The sequence below is a fragment of the Mustela putorius genome, unplaced genomic scaffold (assembly GCF_011764305.1).
Source record: "Mustela putorius furo isolate JIRA1106 unplaced genomic scaffold, ASM1176430v1.1 tig00000139_pilon_pilon_pilon, whole genome shotgun sequence".
In the NCBI taxonomy this organism is placed as follows: domain Eukaryota; kingdom Metazoa; phylum Chordata; class Mammalia; order Carnivora; family Mustelidae; genus Mustela; species Mustela putorius.
Genome location: NW_025421293.1, coordinates 14,522,795 through 14,536,823, shown reverse-complemented (window position 1 = coordinate 14,536,823; position 14,029 = coordinate 14,522,795). Strand labels below are relative to the sequence as shown.

The 14,029-nt window shown below is 66.5% G+C and overlaps 1 protein-coding gene across 3 annotated transcripts in view; it reads right to left on the bottom strand.

The window, feature by feature from the left end:
• Positions 1-1,050: 1,050 nt before the first annotated feature.
• INTS1 (integrator complex subunit 1) overlaps positions 1,051-14,029 on the bottom strand; it is a 28,677-nt gene continuing 15,698 nt past the window's right edge. For 2 of the 3 annotated variants that reach the window (XM_013047771.2, XM_004776327.3), the window contains exons 24-47: positions 13,810-13,977; positions 13,609-13,720; positions 12,599-12,760; positions 11,904-12,050; positions 11,451-11,549; positions 11,098-11,222; positions 9,928-10,182; positions 9,289-9,448; positions 8,855-8,995; positions 8,340-8,511; positions 8,139-8,262; positions 7,307-7,437; positions 6,736-6,823; positions 6,416-6,642; positions 6,193-6,316; positions 5,372-5,505; positions 4,785-4,977; positions 4,154-4,281; positions 3,777-3,889; positions 3,237-3,350; positions 2,153-2,223; positions 1,759-1,850; positions 1,520-1,629; positions 1,051-1,371 (exon numbers count right to left, since the gene is read on the bottom strand). In XM_013047771.2, coding sequence (XP_012903225.1) covers positions 1,256-1,371; positions 1,520-1,629; positions 1,759-1,850; positions 2,153-2,223; positions 3,237-3,350; positions 3,777-3,889; positions 4,154-4,281; positions 4,785-4,977; positions 5,372-5,505; positions 6,193-6,316; positions 6,416-6,642; positions 6,736-6,823; positions 7,307-7,437; positions 8,139-8,262; positions 8,340-8,511; positions 8,855-8,995; positions 9,289-9,448; positions 9,928-10,182; positions 11,098-11,222; positions 11,451-11,549; positions 11,904-12,050; positions 12,599-12,760; positions 13,609-13,720; positions 13,810-13,977 — 3,306 coding nt within the window. In that variant the 3' untranslated portion in view covers positions 1,051-1,255. The other variant, XM_045075183.1, reaches the window with a different exon arrangement.

Sequence of the window (14,029 nt, the reverse complement as noted above, 5' to 3'; positions counted from 1 at the left end):
CCAGCGTCACGTGCCCCGGACCAGGCACTGTGAGCCACGTGGGATGGGGACAGCATGTGAGAAGCAACAGGATCTGGACCCGGGGGGCTGTCGTGGGGTCAGGGGCATGGGGGCCGACCTCCGGAGAGCTCAGGACCAGCAAGCCAGGGTACCTGGGAAGGGACTCTGGAGAAGGAACGGGGCACCAGCCGGCTGCACACAGGGAGGGGCATGGCAGCCGTCCCTGTGCGGAGGCCAGGCCGGGGTGCAGAGGCCCGTGGAGGGAGGGGCGAGGAGCACGGAGCAGCCGGGCACACGCCAACTCTCACCACCCTCGAGGGCCAGCCCTCCCGAGACCAAGGCCGAGGCCGAGGTTCAGCCCGGACTGTCCTGCCTCCCCACCAAGGCCCAGCATCTCTGGGGCCAGTTCAGCCCTGGCACCCCCTGGTAGCCCCACTGAGCAGGAGGAGACCTGTGGGGGTGGGGGGTCAGCCACTAGCCGGTAGGAGGGTAAGGTTGGGGTGACATGGACGCTGCTGGGAACCTGCCAGGGTTCGTGGGCTCCCCGGTCCCACCCCAAACTGGTGAGATGCTAATGCAGCCAGGGACTGGGGCCTCATGTGAGGGGCTGACTTCAGGGGGCACTGGCCCAGCCCCAATGCCTCCAGGTCAAGTTCTGGGGCAGGCCCCCATGCCAGCACCCACAGCTTCACTGGGGAATACTCGCACCCCCACAATCCTTCAGGGCTGCCCCGCCTCCTCTCGTGAATGGGATCATCCGGGGCCCCCAGCCAGTGCTCGGGGCGGTTTGGCTGGCTTCTGTACAGGTGCTCACAGCCAAGGGTCCTGGCCTGTGGCCCCTTCTGGGGCGGGACAGGAGTCAGGTTCCCAGGTGCCACCAGCAAGCCCCACCCAACCCAGGTGTCCAGGAGCTGACACCTCCCTCTCCTGACTGCCCAGAGAAGGTCCTGGCGCGACAGTAGGGACCAGAGGCCGAGGGAGTGAGTGCCCCGTCTTGGGCCCTGCTCAACCCCCAGACGACGAGGGAGGTGAACACAGGCAGCCAGCGCGTGGAGAATTCAGAACGTTTCATTTCAGACCAACCCCTTGCTGAGGCTCGCCGGGACATCAGCCTCTGTTCCTGTCACTGCAGGCATGGAGCCACGGGCCATGGATGCTGTTGCAGTGGCTCGATGTTCTCCATGCCCTGGAGGAGACCAGCAGGCAGCCAGAGGAGGGATGCAGGGGCGGCGTGCAGTCAGACTGCCACGCAGGCTCACATCACCGCCTCCATGTGCAGGATCCTCAGGGCCTCGGAGATCTGGACGCTGGTGTCCATCTGCCCATACATGCCCACCAGGAAGGCCCGGTGCAACAATACAGCCGCGTGCTCTGTGCGGGAGACAGGACAGGACACGTCTGGCCCCGAAGAGCTGGTGGCTCTTGGAAGCAGGGCGTCTGGGCCCCCCTGAGAGCCAGGCGTCAGGGAGCAAAGGCCTTGCAGGCACTAGGCGCCCTGGGCGGGCCAGGCCAGGCTCACCTTGGCAGAGGAGGGTGTACTCAGGCAGGTTCCTGAGGGCCGTCTGCACCACCTCGAAGTCCCGGCTGCCCAGGCAGCACATGAACGTGGGCAAGAAGTCTGCTGCAAAGCTGAGAAGGCGCACACTCAGGCGGGCACCTCTCCCGCGCCTGAGATTGCCCTGGAGAGTCTCGGCAAGGACCTGAGCTGAGGGGGCCCAGACAGGACTGGGGCCCGGGGTGCTGGGATGCTGGGCTCACCTGGGGTTGTTCTGGATGGAGCGCAGGGCCAGACCGAAGGCCAGGTTGCGGCAGGGCTCCTCGGCAGAGCTCATCAGCCGCTGCAGGTTGGTCTGCGGGGGGCGGAGGTGTTACTGGGATTGATTCCCCTCCTGGCAGGAGCTCAGCCCTCAGCCCGCCAACAGCAACCACAGACCCTGCTCCCCACACCCCCACCCCCACCGCCATGGCCTCAGGACCCAGGATGGGAAGCACTGGTAGTCTGCAGGCTCCAGCCCAGGCCAGGGGTGGTCTCCCGCCTCAACTGTGAGCCCCTGGGGCAGGGCCAGGTTCAGATGTGTGGTGCCCCGTCCCCTGGCCTGGCACGCTTCCCATCAGAAGGCTGATAGGCTCCCCTGGCCCCCAGCTCACTCACCGAGAAAAAACCCAGGATCTCCGGTCTCCGCCGAGACATCTCATCTATGTCACTCAGAACTTCCAGCACGTCTGAGATAGCCAGAGAGGCACGTGAGGGCCACGTCGTGGTTGCTAGACTCAAGGCCGGACCTGTGTCCCCATGCAGCCCAGACGCAGGAGGGGGCAAGCCCCGGGACCAGAGCCTATGGTGTGGCAGGACCCCGGGCCATGCTGATCCCCACCCTGCCTGTCAGGCAGGGGCAGAGTGGAGGCTCCACAGGGACCCTGGCCAGTCCCTGGTCCAGCCTCAGCACAGGTTCCAGCAGAGGGACCCTGTGTTCCGGCTGCAGTATGGCCCCTCAGAATGCTGGTGCCAGGACCTCCAGAATGTTCCATGCCACCTGAGTGCTGGATAAGCCCAGGAGTCCCCAGCGCCTCCAGATAAAAAGCACCAGGACTTAGTCTAGCTTCCCAGTCCTACCAGGCCAGCGACCCCAGAGTGTAGGTGCTGGTTGACTGGGAGGGTTTTGGAGGTACAGGCTCCCCAAACTGTTGTCTGGCAGGTCTGAGGCGCCCAGTGGTCTGCGCTGGAACCCCCTGCCCAGCTGCCTATCCCTGGCTGCCCAGAGCCACTCCCACTGCGAGGTAGCACCCAGCTCCCGGAGTTCCTTTCTGCACAGGGACACCAACCCCCAGATGCACGGCCATTTCTGGGGGTCGCCAGCACCACGGTGCACCCAACAGCCCAAATTTGTGCAGCTGCCCGGCCCTCTGTTCCCCTGCACACTGCTGGCGCTCCCCCTACCAGCCCACAGTCAGGCCGCCCTTCGGCAGGTGCCCCTCAGCCCCGGGAGTCCCTGATCTCCTGCCGTCTGCTGCCCGGTAAGACCACCAGCCAAGCTGTCCGTCCCCGCCTCAAGCCCCTGCGCCTTCCCTATAGGCCCTCTCCGGCCCCTGACCGTGAGGAGATAGCCCTGCTCCTCCTGAAGCCTGGCAGGGACCCTGCTGTCTTCTGGAGAGCCACGGCACCATGGAACTCGGAGGGGAGCCCACCACCCACCAGGAGCTGACCTGGCCTGCGGGAGCCTGGCTCCCAAACTCACCCTCAACAGTCTGGCCCCGGGAAAGCCTCTTCATGTAGGGGGCCATCTCTGCTGCGGTCAGGGGGGTGAACAGGGAGACGCTGACCAGGGGCAGGGAGCCGGCCGAGCTCTCATCTGGAAGCCAGGAAGTCCATGCCATCAGGCCGGAGGTAGAGACCGGGCCGGGAGCACAGTCCGGCCAGGGTCTGCGGGGAGGTCCTTCCGGGGGAATGGCTGGCCAGCACTCAGCACCCAAGCTCCAGAACCCGCCTGTAAGCAAGGGCTGTCCCTGCCAAGCAGCCCCTGGGACCCCACACAAGTCCAGAAGATGCAGCCACTGCCCCAGGCCTGAGCACAACGCCCGGGACACAGTGGGCACCCAATAAGGGTGTGGGAACCATGAGCCCACTGGGACCTGCCCCCCAAGCCCCTCAGCCGCCGCATGGGGCGCGACCTCACGGCAGGCGCAGCAATGGCCCAGCTGAGGCCTGGGCACGCCCACAGACAACGGATGGTCCGCAGGGCTGCCAGGCCCGCAGAACCCCCATGGGCCCTACTCACCTTCGCCCTCCTCGTCCAGGCCCCGGTCGGCTCTGCCATCTCTGCTGGGAAGGCTCAGCCCCGCAAGGAGGGACTTGAGCATCACCAGGTCACTGCTGTCGAAGGACAGGTCGCTGGGGAGAGCACAGGTGCTCTGTGAGGAGGACGCCGCAGACGGCAGACAGGACAGGGAGGAGGATGGGCGTGGGAGGCCAGAGCTTTGGGAAGCGGGTTCAGAGCTGCGCGGCCCCAGCCCCCACCACCCTGGGCTCTGGCACTGCAGGCCCCCCAGCGCCATGGCTCGGGAGGCCCTCACCCCTGCAGCCCGGCAGTGGGACCCTTGCCACACAGAGCCCGAGTGCCCGAGCAGGCCAGGCCGGACGCACACACACACTCACTGCAGTGCGTCCGCGTGTTTCTGCAGAAAGGCCACAGCCGCTGGGGCGTTGCAGGTCACGTACTTGTGGGTGAAGTGCACGAACTTGTGGATGAAGGGCGCCAGGTGGCGGGAAGACTTCCTGTAGCTCTGCAATGCAGCAGCCTTGTGTTCACAGCCAGATCACCCCACCCTGCCCCCGCACTTGCCCAGGAGGTCTCAGGACGAACCACGGATACCAGCAATGCCTGTGCTAAAGATGGCCTTGCCGTCTGCGAGCCACCGGTGCAGCCAGACAGGTGTCTAACGAGCACCGGCAGCAGCCAGCCACAGAGAAGGCAGCACTGAGCCCGACCATGGCTCCTGGTTGGCCCTCTGCAGAACACGGGCCTTCCCCGGGCATGCCACCAGCGAGGAGCTGGTCCCCAGGACAGGCAGCAGAAGCCACTATAGAGAGGCCTGCCCTTGATCAGAGCCCACGTCCTGTGACTGCCCTCACCCAACAGCCTCGGGCAGAAAGGTCAGGCCAGGCCGGGCAGCGGAGGGGGCCGCAGGAGGGGACAGCGGGCAGAGGAGGGATGGGACACCTGGGCGGGGCCGGGTGAATGTCCCACGTCCCCACCGCCCAAGCAGACGCAGGCAGCACGACGCACCAGAAGCAGGCGGACGAAGGAGCGCATACAGTCCCACAGCGCCCCCTGGTGCTCGTTCTGGAACACCTGCGGCTGCAGAAGCTCCAGGACCCCCAGCACGTGCAGGAAGAAGGTCAGGTGGTTCTGCTGGCGGAACTCCTGGAAGTTGAGGTGGGTGCGGCCGTGAAGGAGCGCAGCAATCATGGGCAAGTGCCTGGGGACGACCAAGAGCGCTCACTGGTTCATGCCCCCAGGAATCCAGCACCCCTGCCTGGCCCCGCAGGAAACCCACACTCGGGGACACGACAGGCAGGCACAACCCAGCTTCCCCATGGGGTCTGGGGCTTGCAGGCATGTCCCCTTGCAAGCTGGCCACCCTGTCTGTCCCACCTGATTCCGTGTCTATAAGGCGCTCTCTCCCCCAATCCCCACCCCAGGGCTCTCCCGGCCAGGCCCTACTTAGTCAGGAAGCAGCCGACACTGCCCTGCACTGTGCATGGCAGATTGTAGACGCAGACCCCGTTCCTGCACAAGCCCCCCGAGCGCAGGAAGAGCCCCCAGAGGGCCTGCCGGGCCTGGAGTGGGAGGGGCCTGCTGGGGCGCCGTACCTGAGCAGCAGGATGGGATGCGCCACAGCCAGCTTCCGGCAGGCCATGTTAGCGTCGGCCACTCTGTTCTCCGAAGACCGGGAGTCGCTGGTGTCCGCGAGGAGGGTGATGAAGCGGTGGATGAGGCCGTCCAGCTGAGGGGACGGGGGAGGTGAGCCCCAGGGGCCGCCCACAACTCTAGTGTCTCACATGACTGCCCCCCACGGGGCCTGAGTCCACCACAGAAGGGCCCACGATGGGGCTCACTGGGGGCAAGGCGCCCTGGGTTCCCTGAAGGCCTGGCATGGCCACCCAGTGACCAGAGAAGCTACTCACCCCCGGGCCCCCTGCTTTCTGGGTGCACGAGGGGCACATGCCCAGACAAACTCCAGGGGAGGGTTGCCTAGGAGGGGCTGGGGGGGGCACGGGGATGCCCGGGTGGGGGCTATGCGAGGAACAGGCCCTTCCGGCGCACACAGCCGCCACTGGGCAGCAGGCTGTGTGTCTCCAGCACCTTGGGAAGGAGACACAGGGCTGCGGGCTGACGGCCCCTCTGCTTGCCCCACAGCCTGAGGGGCTGCTTGAAGAAGAAGAGACGGCGAAGCCCTCGGAGAGACACGCCAGGCTAGGGGGGTGGGGTGCGAGGCAGGCTCTGCCCTCAGGCGCCGACGAGGGCAAGGACAGCTGCCCAGAAGTGCCAGCACTGCCTGCAGGTCATTGTCTTCCTCGAACCTGAGGAGGCGCACTTCTCTGCAACCCGGCTCAGGTCTCTACACCAGCAGTAAAGAATGGAGGTGGCCCAGAGCAGCCCCTCATCAGGGCCACCCTGCGCCCCCGCTCACCTTGCAGGTGCTGCCGCTGGTGGCCCCTCCGCTGTGCAGCAGGACCTCGGGCACGGGCACCCGCAGCTCCGGCCACTGCAGGTAGAGCTGCACCAGCAGGTCCCGGCAGCGCCTGCCCAGCACACTGCAAGACACGGGATCAGGCTGCTGCGTGGGCGGGGTGGGTGGGGCTGGCAGGGCACCAGCCCGGGGGGCCTGTGGGCAAGGGTGCCAGAGACCTCACCTGTCGCCCCACTGCTGGATGCAGCCTGTCAGGTGCGCTGTCACCTTCCGGACGCTCTCGTCGTGTCCCCGGCAGCAGCTGAGCAGCAGGGGCAGCCGGGCCTGGAGGAGGCTGCAGGCAGCGGCATCCCCGTCCTGGCTCCTGGCCTCGGCCTCCGCCAGGATCAGCTCCACCAGGCCAATGAGCTCTGCCGCCTGCACCCGCAGCACCAGCTCCTCCCGCCGCTTCTGCAAGCAGCACCGCAGTCAGCGCCGGGGTGGCCAGGCCGGGCCCACGCTCGCCTCTCCCCACCCTGCAGGGCAACGTGCCCCAACACCTGCCTGGGGCGTGCGCTGGTCCCTTCCCTGCCAGATTCGTGGAACGTGGATGCAGGCCCAGAGGAAATCCAGAGAGGCTGAAGGGTCAAACCTGCAAGCACGTGGGAGCTTTGCCTCAGTTTCCAGGCAGGAGAGGAGAACAAACGGTAAGATGAGGCACGGTCTCAGGAAGTTCAGGCCACAAACACCACCTCCCAATCAGCAAACTAGACGGGCCCAGGTCAGCTGTTCGAGGACGTGCATCCCCCACCCCCCCACCCGCAAAACCAACACCGGTCCTGCTCATCATCAGGGCTGCTGGCCACGCAGAGGGGACATCTGACTCCCCTGCATACGGCATGGATGACAGCCACGAACACCATCTGGGGAGCAGACTGTCTGCCCTTGGTGGTCACCCAGAGCAGGCACACCTGGACCAGGTGGGCTCTGTATCCCCAGGGTTGTGACAGCCACTGTAGGAACCCCCTTCCAGGGTGCCAGTGGGGGGACGCCAGGCCAGATGCCCAGAGGGCCCCTAGTGCTGCCGTCATACCACCTGGCCTGCCGGGCAGGGGTGCGGGGAGGGGGTGCTCACCTCTGCTCCCGGTTCTTGCCCAGCAGGATGTGGACACACTGGTGCAGTGTGGACCAGCTGGACTGGTGAGTGAGCAGGGCCAGCAGGTAAGGTCGGAAGGACGGCACCTGGGGGCCGGGATGACCTTTGCCCTGGGAAAGAAAGATACTGGGGATGGTCCCTGTGCAGCTGACTGGCTACCTGGCCTTGAGGCACTGGAAAGCAGAGGGAGAAGGCTGTTTCCAGAAAGACCCAGAGTTCCTGCCAGGAAGGCAGCCTCGGCAGTCTGTGCACCACGTGGGGCCTGGCTGGGGCGTGCCGGGAAGGCCACGTGTGCTGACCTGAACCAGCTCCTCAGAGATAGCGAGTGCCCGTGAACAAAGACAACCAACCAACCAACCCAAACCCCCAACTCCTGCCTCCAGAACCGCCCAAGTCTTGTCCGAGGCCCCCAGCTGCAGGAGCACCTTGAGAGATTCAGGGACACAGGAGGGTGATGGGGGGTCTCTGAGACCCCCAGCAGCCCCCACAGGGTCAGGGGACCCATCTCCGGTGCGGTGCTGGGCTCCACTCTCCACTCCGCTCAGTATGGCGTCTCCCATCCCGGCAGGAGGCCCTGGGCCACAAAGCTCTGGTCCTCCTCCTCCCCACGGGCCCGAGCAGCCAGGTCCGGCCGCTGCAGTGACTGGTCACCGGGGACAGGACACCCGTCCAGGCCAGTGAGAGTCAGGCCCGGGCTTTTGCTGGAACCAACACAAAGAGACTGTCCAGGCAGGGGCTGCCGCGGGAGCCCAGCCCCCACCACACCCAGGGTCGTGCAGGTCCTTGGTCCTCTGTGCGGAGCGCAGCCCACCTTGCCCCGGGAGAACAGCAGCCTCTGTTGCAGCTCCGGGCAACTGCTGATCACCTCGGGGTCCAGCATCTCCAGCCAGTCGACGAGGAGCCCGGAGCAGGGACCCAGCTGCACGGCCTCCAGGCTGAAGGCAAAGCAGGGAAGGCTCAGCAACGGCCAGCCAGGGACGCACACAGACCGGCCACAGCCCCGCCGGCTCACCTGCAGCCGTCAGCTTCCGGATCCCCTGCGGCTGGGGGCTCCTTCTCCTGCAGCAGCAGGGAGCTCACCACGGCGACGGGCCGCAGGGCCGGGGACGCGGGGGCAGTGGCGAAGAGCGCGGCCAACAGCTCCTCCAGGTGAGGCGACCCCCCCTCAATCAGACCCTGGAGGACTGTGGGGACAAGGGTGCTGGGTCGCTCCGGCTTGGTGGACAGACAGGCAGGCTCCAGACCACCCGACTCCAGGACAGACAACCCCTGGCCCCTGTAAGGCCACCGAAGCCCCTGTGTGCCCAGGCCAGGGCAGCCAGCGGTGAGCACTGATTCTGAGGGTAGGCTCCCCACATATACACGATGCCAACAGCAGAGCCCGGGTATGGCTACCGTGCTGGGGGCGGGCCCTTCCTGCCAGGCTGCCACTCCTCTCTGCGGCTCCCATTTCAGGGACACCTCAGAGAAGAACCTCTGCGCTGGCGGCCAAGCTGGCGGTCCTCCCAGTTCCCGGCCCTGACGTACCTTTGCCGACAAGTTCGGGCTCCACGCTACATTTCTCCCCTGACTTGAGGGTGGAGACCACAGCCCGGACGGTGGAGCTGACCACCTCCGAGTCCCCTCGAAACGCCAGGGCCTCAGCTAGGCGCAGGAACCCACTCCGCACTGCCAGGAAACACAGGTGTGAGCCAGGGGATAGGCCCTCGACCCGCCGCTGTGGCCCACCCTGTCCCGGGCGCCCCCAAGCCTCACGTGTGTTTCCAGCCAAGGATCCTACCTCGCTCCCCAAAACCCTTGCTTTCCAATCATCAACCTGTCCACACTGATGCTCCTCCAGGGCCCACAGAGCCCGAGGGCTGACACCCCTGTATCAGTGAGGCTATCGCCCCCTCCCTGCTGCCCCTGGGGGAGGGGCAACAAGCCCAGGGCCCCCAGCCCAGGACGCAGCCGGCCCTCACCATCGCTGATCCTGTGGCGCGCGGAGTACTGGACGGCGAAGAGCTTGAGCTGTGCCCGCAGGGGCCCCCCCTCCCCCGTGGGGCCGTCCAGCCACTGCAGCATCTGCATGAGCACTTTAAGGAAGAGTGACGAGAAGCCGGTATCCTGGGGCACACAGTGCTGTGGGGACAAGCGGCAGCTCAGCATGGGCGCGTCACCCAGCTGTCACCCTGCCCCTCCATGTCACACACAGCCTCTCTGAGCCCCGGCCGACAGGGTACCCCACTGTTTGTGAGTCACCTCCGTGCAGCTTGGAAAGAAGAGATGCCCCTGCACCCGCAAAGGCACGTCGACAAGCTCCACACGCTTGCACAGGCAGAGCAGTAGCTACAGCAGAATTACCATACCCGGGTGCACGTGGGAATGACCCCCGTGGCTCCTATTTCCCGGAAAGCTTCTGTCAGCAGAGGAGGGGGCTCCATGCCTGCCTCCACAGGAGCCCGTCTCCTCCGTCCACTGAGAGCCAACCCCAGGCCGCGGAGGCACAGAGCTAGGGTGCTCCACGGGCAGAGCTGGGCGGCCGTGGGATAGCTCCGGGGGATACACCGCAGCCACTTGTAGGCCCCTGTGGACCCGGGCTCTGCGGCGCCTGCACATACCTGGTACTGGCAGAGCTGGCGCATCAGGGGGCAGGCGAGGAAGTGGCTCCGGTGCATGGACATCACCAGGGCCCCGCTGTGCGGCGAGTTGAGCAGGGTGGCGATGGCCTGCAGCAGGCGCACGGCGACACCCGTCACCTCGGGGCTCCCCTGACGGACGCGGGCTAGCTCCTGGCCCAGGGCCTGCTGCAGTGCGAGGGCAGCAGGGCGGGCGCTGGAGCTCTGCCACCGCGGGCCTGGGCTCAGCGGGAAAATCTGTACCAGAGCAAAGGGCAGCCTCAGGAGGACACGCTCGGCCCCACTGGGCCCACCATGCCCTGCACTCATGACGGGACTGCTCATGCTCAGTGGGCCAGACCCTGCCTGGGCACTGCTGGCAGCTCCCCATCCTTGCCAGATGCCCCTAGGAGGTGCAGGGAGGGGACCCAGGACTCCTTACGGGCCCGCATGGGGAGCCCCACTAAGGCTGGGACCACAGGCAATCCCACCACCCGACAAATGCTGCCTGTTCCATTTACAGAACTGGGCACTGACTCCAGAGGGTGCGCGGACTGCAGCCGGCGGGTAAGGGAGGCCCCCAAGCACAGCCCCAGACTCCAGAGAAACCACTGGAGGTAAAGAGTGCACGCAGGCGTGTGAGCAGGAAGACCCATGCTTGGCAGCGACTGTCGGCGTGTGAGCAGGCGAGCTCCCACACGGAGGACTCTGGGTGGCAGGCGGCACACGTGCAGCATGTGGGGCAGAGGCACAGCCGCAGAGCAGGGTGACGGCCGGGGCGGGAGTGCTCACACGGCTGTTCTACACACATAGCTCCCAGCAGGCTGAAGGCTGGGTGCCGGCCGCTGCAGCAGGAGCAGCGCAGGAACAACGCCCACGTGGGCACAGCACGTCTGCCCCCAGGACGCGGCTCAGACCAAGCACTCGCGCCAGCCGTGCCTCCAGGCCCCGCCCCCCGAGTGGACACAGCCCAGCGAGGGAACCATCCTGGCCGCTGTTCTGGATGAGCACACTAAGGCCTGCGGCAGGTGAGCAGCCAGGCTGTGGTCCCCCCGGCTCCCGCCCAGCAACAGGTTCCCCATGGATGTGGAGTTCTGGGGTGAAGCCCCTATCCCTCCCTGGGCCCAGGGCACCCCCTTCTGCAGAGCTTGTCCCAGGTAGTGGCAGCGGTACCTGCAGGAGCATGCTGGCCAGGTCGTCCTCGGGGCCAAGCACCCGCACCTGGGTCACAGCCCGGGTCCGCCCCGGCCCTGAGGGCTGCTCTGGGCTGCTTTTGGGTTTGGGCGCCTCTGCGCTGTCTGCAGAGAAATGGGGAGAGGCTTCAGCCAGTGACACTTCCCAGCCAGCCTCCAGCAGGGGACGTTCCCCCAAGCACCCCAGCCTCTCTGGGGCCTGCTGAGGCCCAAAAGAAGCAGGGCCTTTACACAGGAAGCCAGACAATGGCTGGAGACGAGAGTGGGCCCCAGGTCTCGGGAGGTCCCATGCTGGTGAGTGCTGAGCTGTGAGGAAGAGGGACAGGCCGGTACCTCGACGTGGAGGCAGGGAGGCCGTGAGCAGGGAGTGGAAGGTCTGGCCTCCGGACGCTCCTCTCTCATGCTGAACTTCAACCAGGTGAGCCATGTAATCTGCGAGCCAGCAGCCAACAGTTAAACACCTGAGCCCTGAGGCAGCGACAGCCTGCCTACCCCCAGAAATCTGTGCTGGAAACACCACCCGGCCACCCAAACACCCCAGCACAGGGTGTTGCAAGCTGAGCTACGGGATCTTTTAGCCAAGGACCTGGTCCCACAGAACCCACCCCTGCGGTTCCTCTCTTCTCAAAGCCCAGAGCACACACGGACGCCCAGGGCGCAGAGCAGCCCAGCCTCTCCTAGGCGTGCCCGCCCCTGGTGCCTCCCACCCCAGACCGCCCATCGTTCGTGCTGGGCCAGAGCCGCTCAGACGGGGTCTGCAGCACGCGCGAGGCCCCCGGCTCTCACTCTTGTCCATGATGTTCTGCTCCAGGGTCTGGGGGTCGTGGGCCACCGCCTGGTCCAGGTACCGCAGCAGTTTGCTCATGCTGGACACGGGGATGCCGAAGGACTGCACAAACAGCAGCAGCTGCTGCGGCTCCAGGTCCTGCAGAGCTGAGAGGGGCGCTGGCTCATGGAGTCCCGCCCGGTACCCCCGGCCCTCCCCACCTGGCTCACGGTGGGCTTGCCTACCCTGCTACCTATGGCTCCTTCCCTCTGACCCCTGAGCTCCCCCACAGTCATCGCTGGCTCCTCTATAGCGTGCCCTCCCCACACTTCCCAAACTCAGCCCACCGTGCACCAAACTGCCTCCCAGGCTGCCCACTGGCTGCTGTGGGACCAGTGCTGCTCCTCAGGTGGGACACCCCACAGCCACTCGTCCTCCAGCACCAGTGCAGAGGACCCTTCCCTCTCCCCTCGAACCCTGTCCTGTGGCACCATGTGCCCCTCCCTGCCTGCTTGTGAGGGGCCGGCGGGCAGGGGCTGGGCAATGTGGTGCTCGCCCAGAAGCCCAGGGCGGCCCCAGGCGCAGTGGGAACCCTAGACACGCCTGCGGGATGACAGACGCCTGGTGCCAACAAGGCTGCAGAGCTGTCCTCTCGCACGTGCGGTGGTGGGAGCGCCCAGCCCGGCGGATGGTGCGAGGCTGGGCAGCCCCGTACCGGCGTCCACCAGGCGGGGGACCTCTGAGCGGATCATGCGCAGCTTCAGCCAGTCCGGCAGCAGCAGTGCCTCCTCTGACGTGTCCACCAGGAAGGCCGTGGGCAGAGGCTGCTTCTCCGGGAACCAGATGTCCAGCAGGGCCTGGAACTCGCCGTCTCCGGCTTTGAGAGAGATGATGTGGTGAGCAGCAGGACAGCTCAGCCTCCGCAGCAGAGGCACGCCGGGCCCCGAGGGACTGGAGGCAAGGCTGGGAGAGCCTCCTCTCCCTGCTGTGTCTGGGGGAACAGAGGCTTCACGGCACGGGAGAGCCAACGTAAGCTGCACCTGCTCCTGATCTAACCCACGACTCCCGCTGAGGCCACGCAGGGACTCAGAAGCTGGCCAGTCCACCTCGGGGGGCTGTGACATGGGCAGGCACCGTCCTGGGCTCCCAGGCCTGGCTGAACCAGCTTCCTTCCCACTCCCAAGCTCCGAAGACTCCCCATGGCTGATAGGAGGCCAGTCCCCCCTAGTCGCCCAGGGCTTGTGAACTCCTGTCCTTCTGAGGGGACACATCCTCTTCACCAGCCCCCGACGGGGATCACCTTCCCAACAGAGCCAGTGCCCCTGCCCTCCCCTCCTGGACACGAGCATGTGGCAGACTGGTCCATGGCAGCCAGCAAGGAAGGGACAGAGGGGAGGCTGCCAGGCCAGCAAGGGTGCAGCCACCTGGAGGGACACAGGCCACGGCCAGCGAGGGGCAGGCCTGTGCAGAGGAGCTGGACCCCCCAGCTCTGGAGCTCAGCGCGCTCAGCAGACACAGCAAGGCACTGCCTCCCACGGCCACTCCGCCACGGGCCAGGGTGGCGAGGCCGGAGATCACGGGCCGCCACCCAACGGGGACTGTGGTGGGTGCAGGCGCTCTTCCCACTCCGCAGGGTGGGGCTGGCGCTCACGTGCCTTACGGAGGAGAGAGCCTCCATAGGCTCAGACCCCGGGTCTGGCCCTCACGCACCCGCCAGCCACTCACCACGGGGCGGTCCCAACGTCAGGAGAATGACCATGGCGTGGACCACCAGAATGTGCATGGTGGCTGTCTCCCCGCTGGTCCAGCGAAGGAAGACCTGGTCCTGGGACTCGGACTGCAGGAGAAGGGGGAGGGTGGCTGGGCTGCGCCACGGCGCCGCCGGACAGGGAAGGAGCCCGACCGGGGAGCAGCCGCCGGCCTTACCCAGCTGTACACCTCCTCCCCCTCCTTGCTCTTGCGCATGCGCTGCACGTAGCGGGAGAAGATGGAGAGCAGGGCGACGAGCACGGCGTCCGACTCCGCGCTGCAGGAGCGCTTAGAGAACAGGTGGGACATGATGGTGGAGCGCTCCACGACCAGCCGGGCCACGTCCTGGGGGCAGCAGCACGGCCGTCAGAGGGCCTCCCCCGCCGGCCCTCATCTC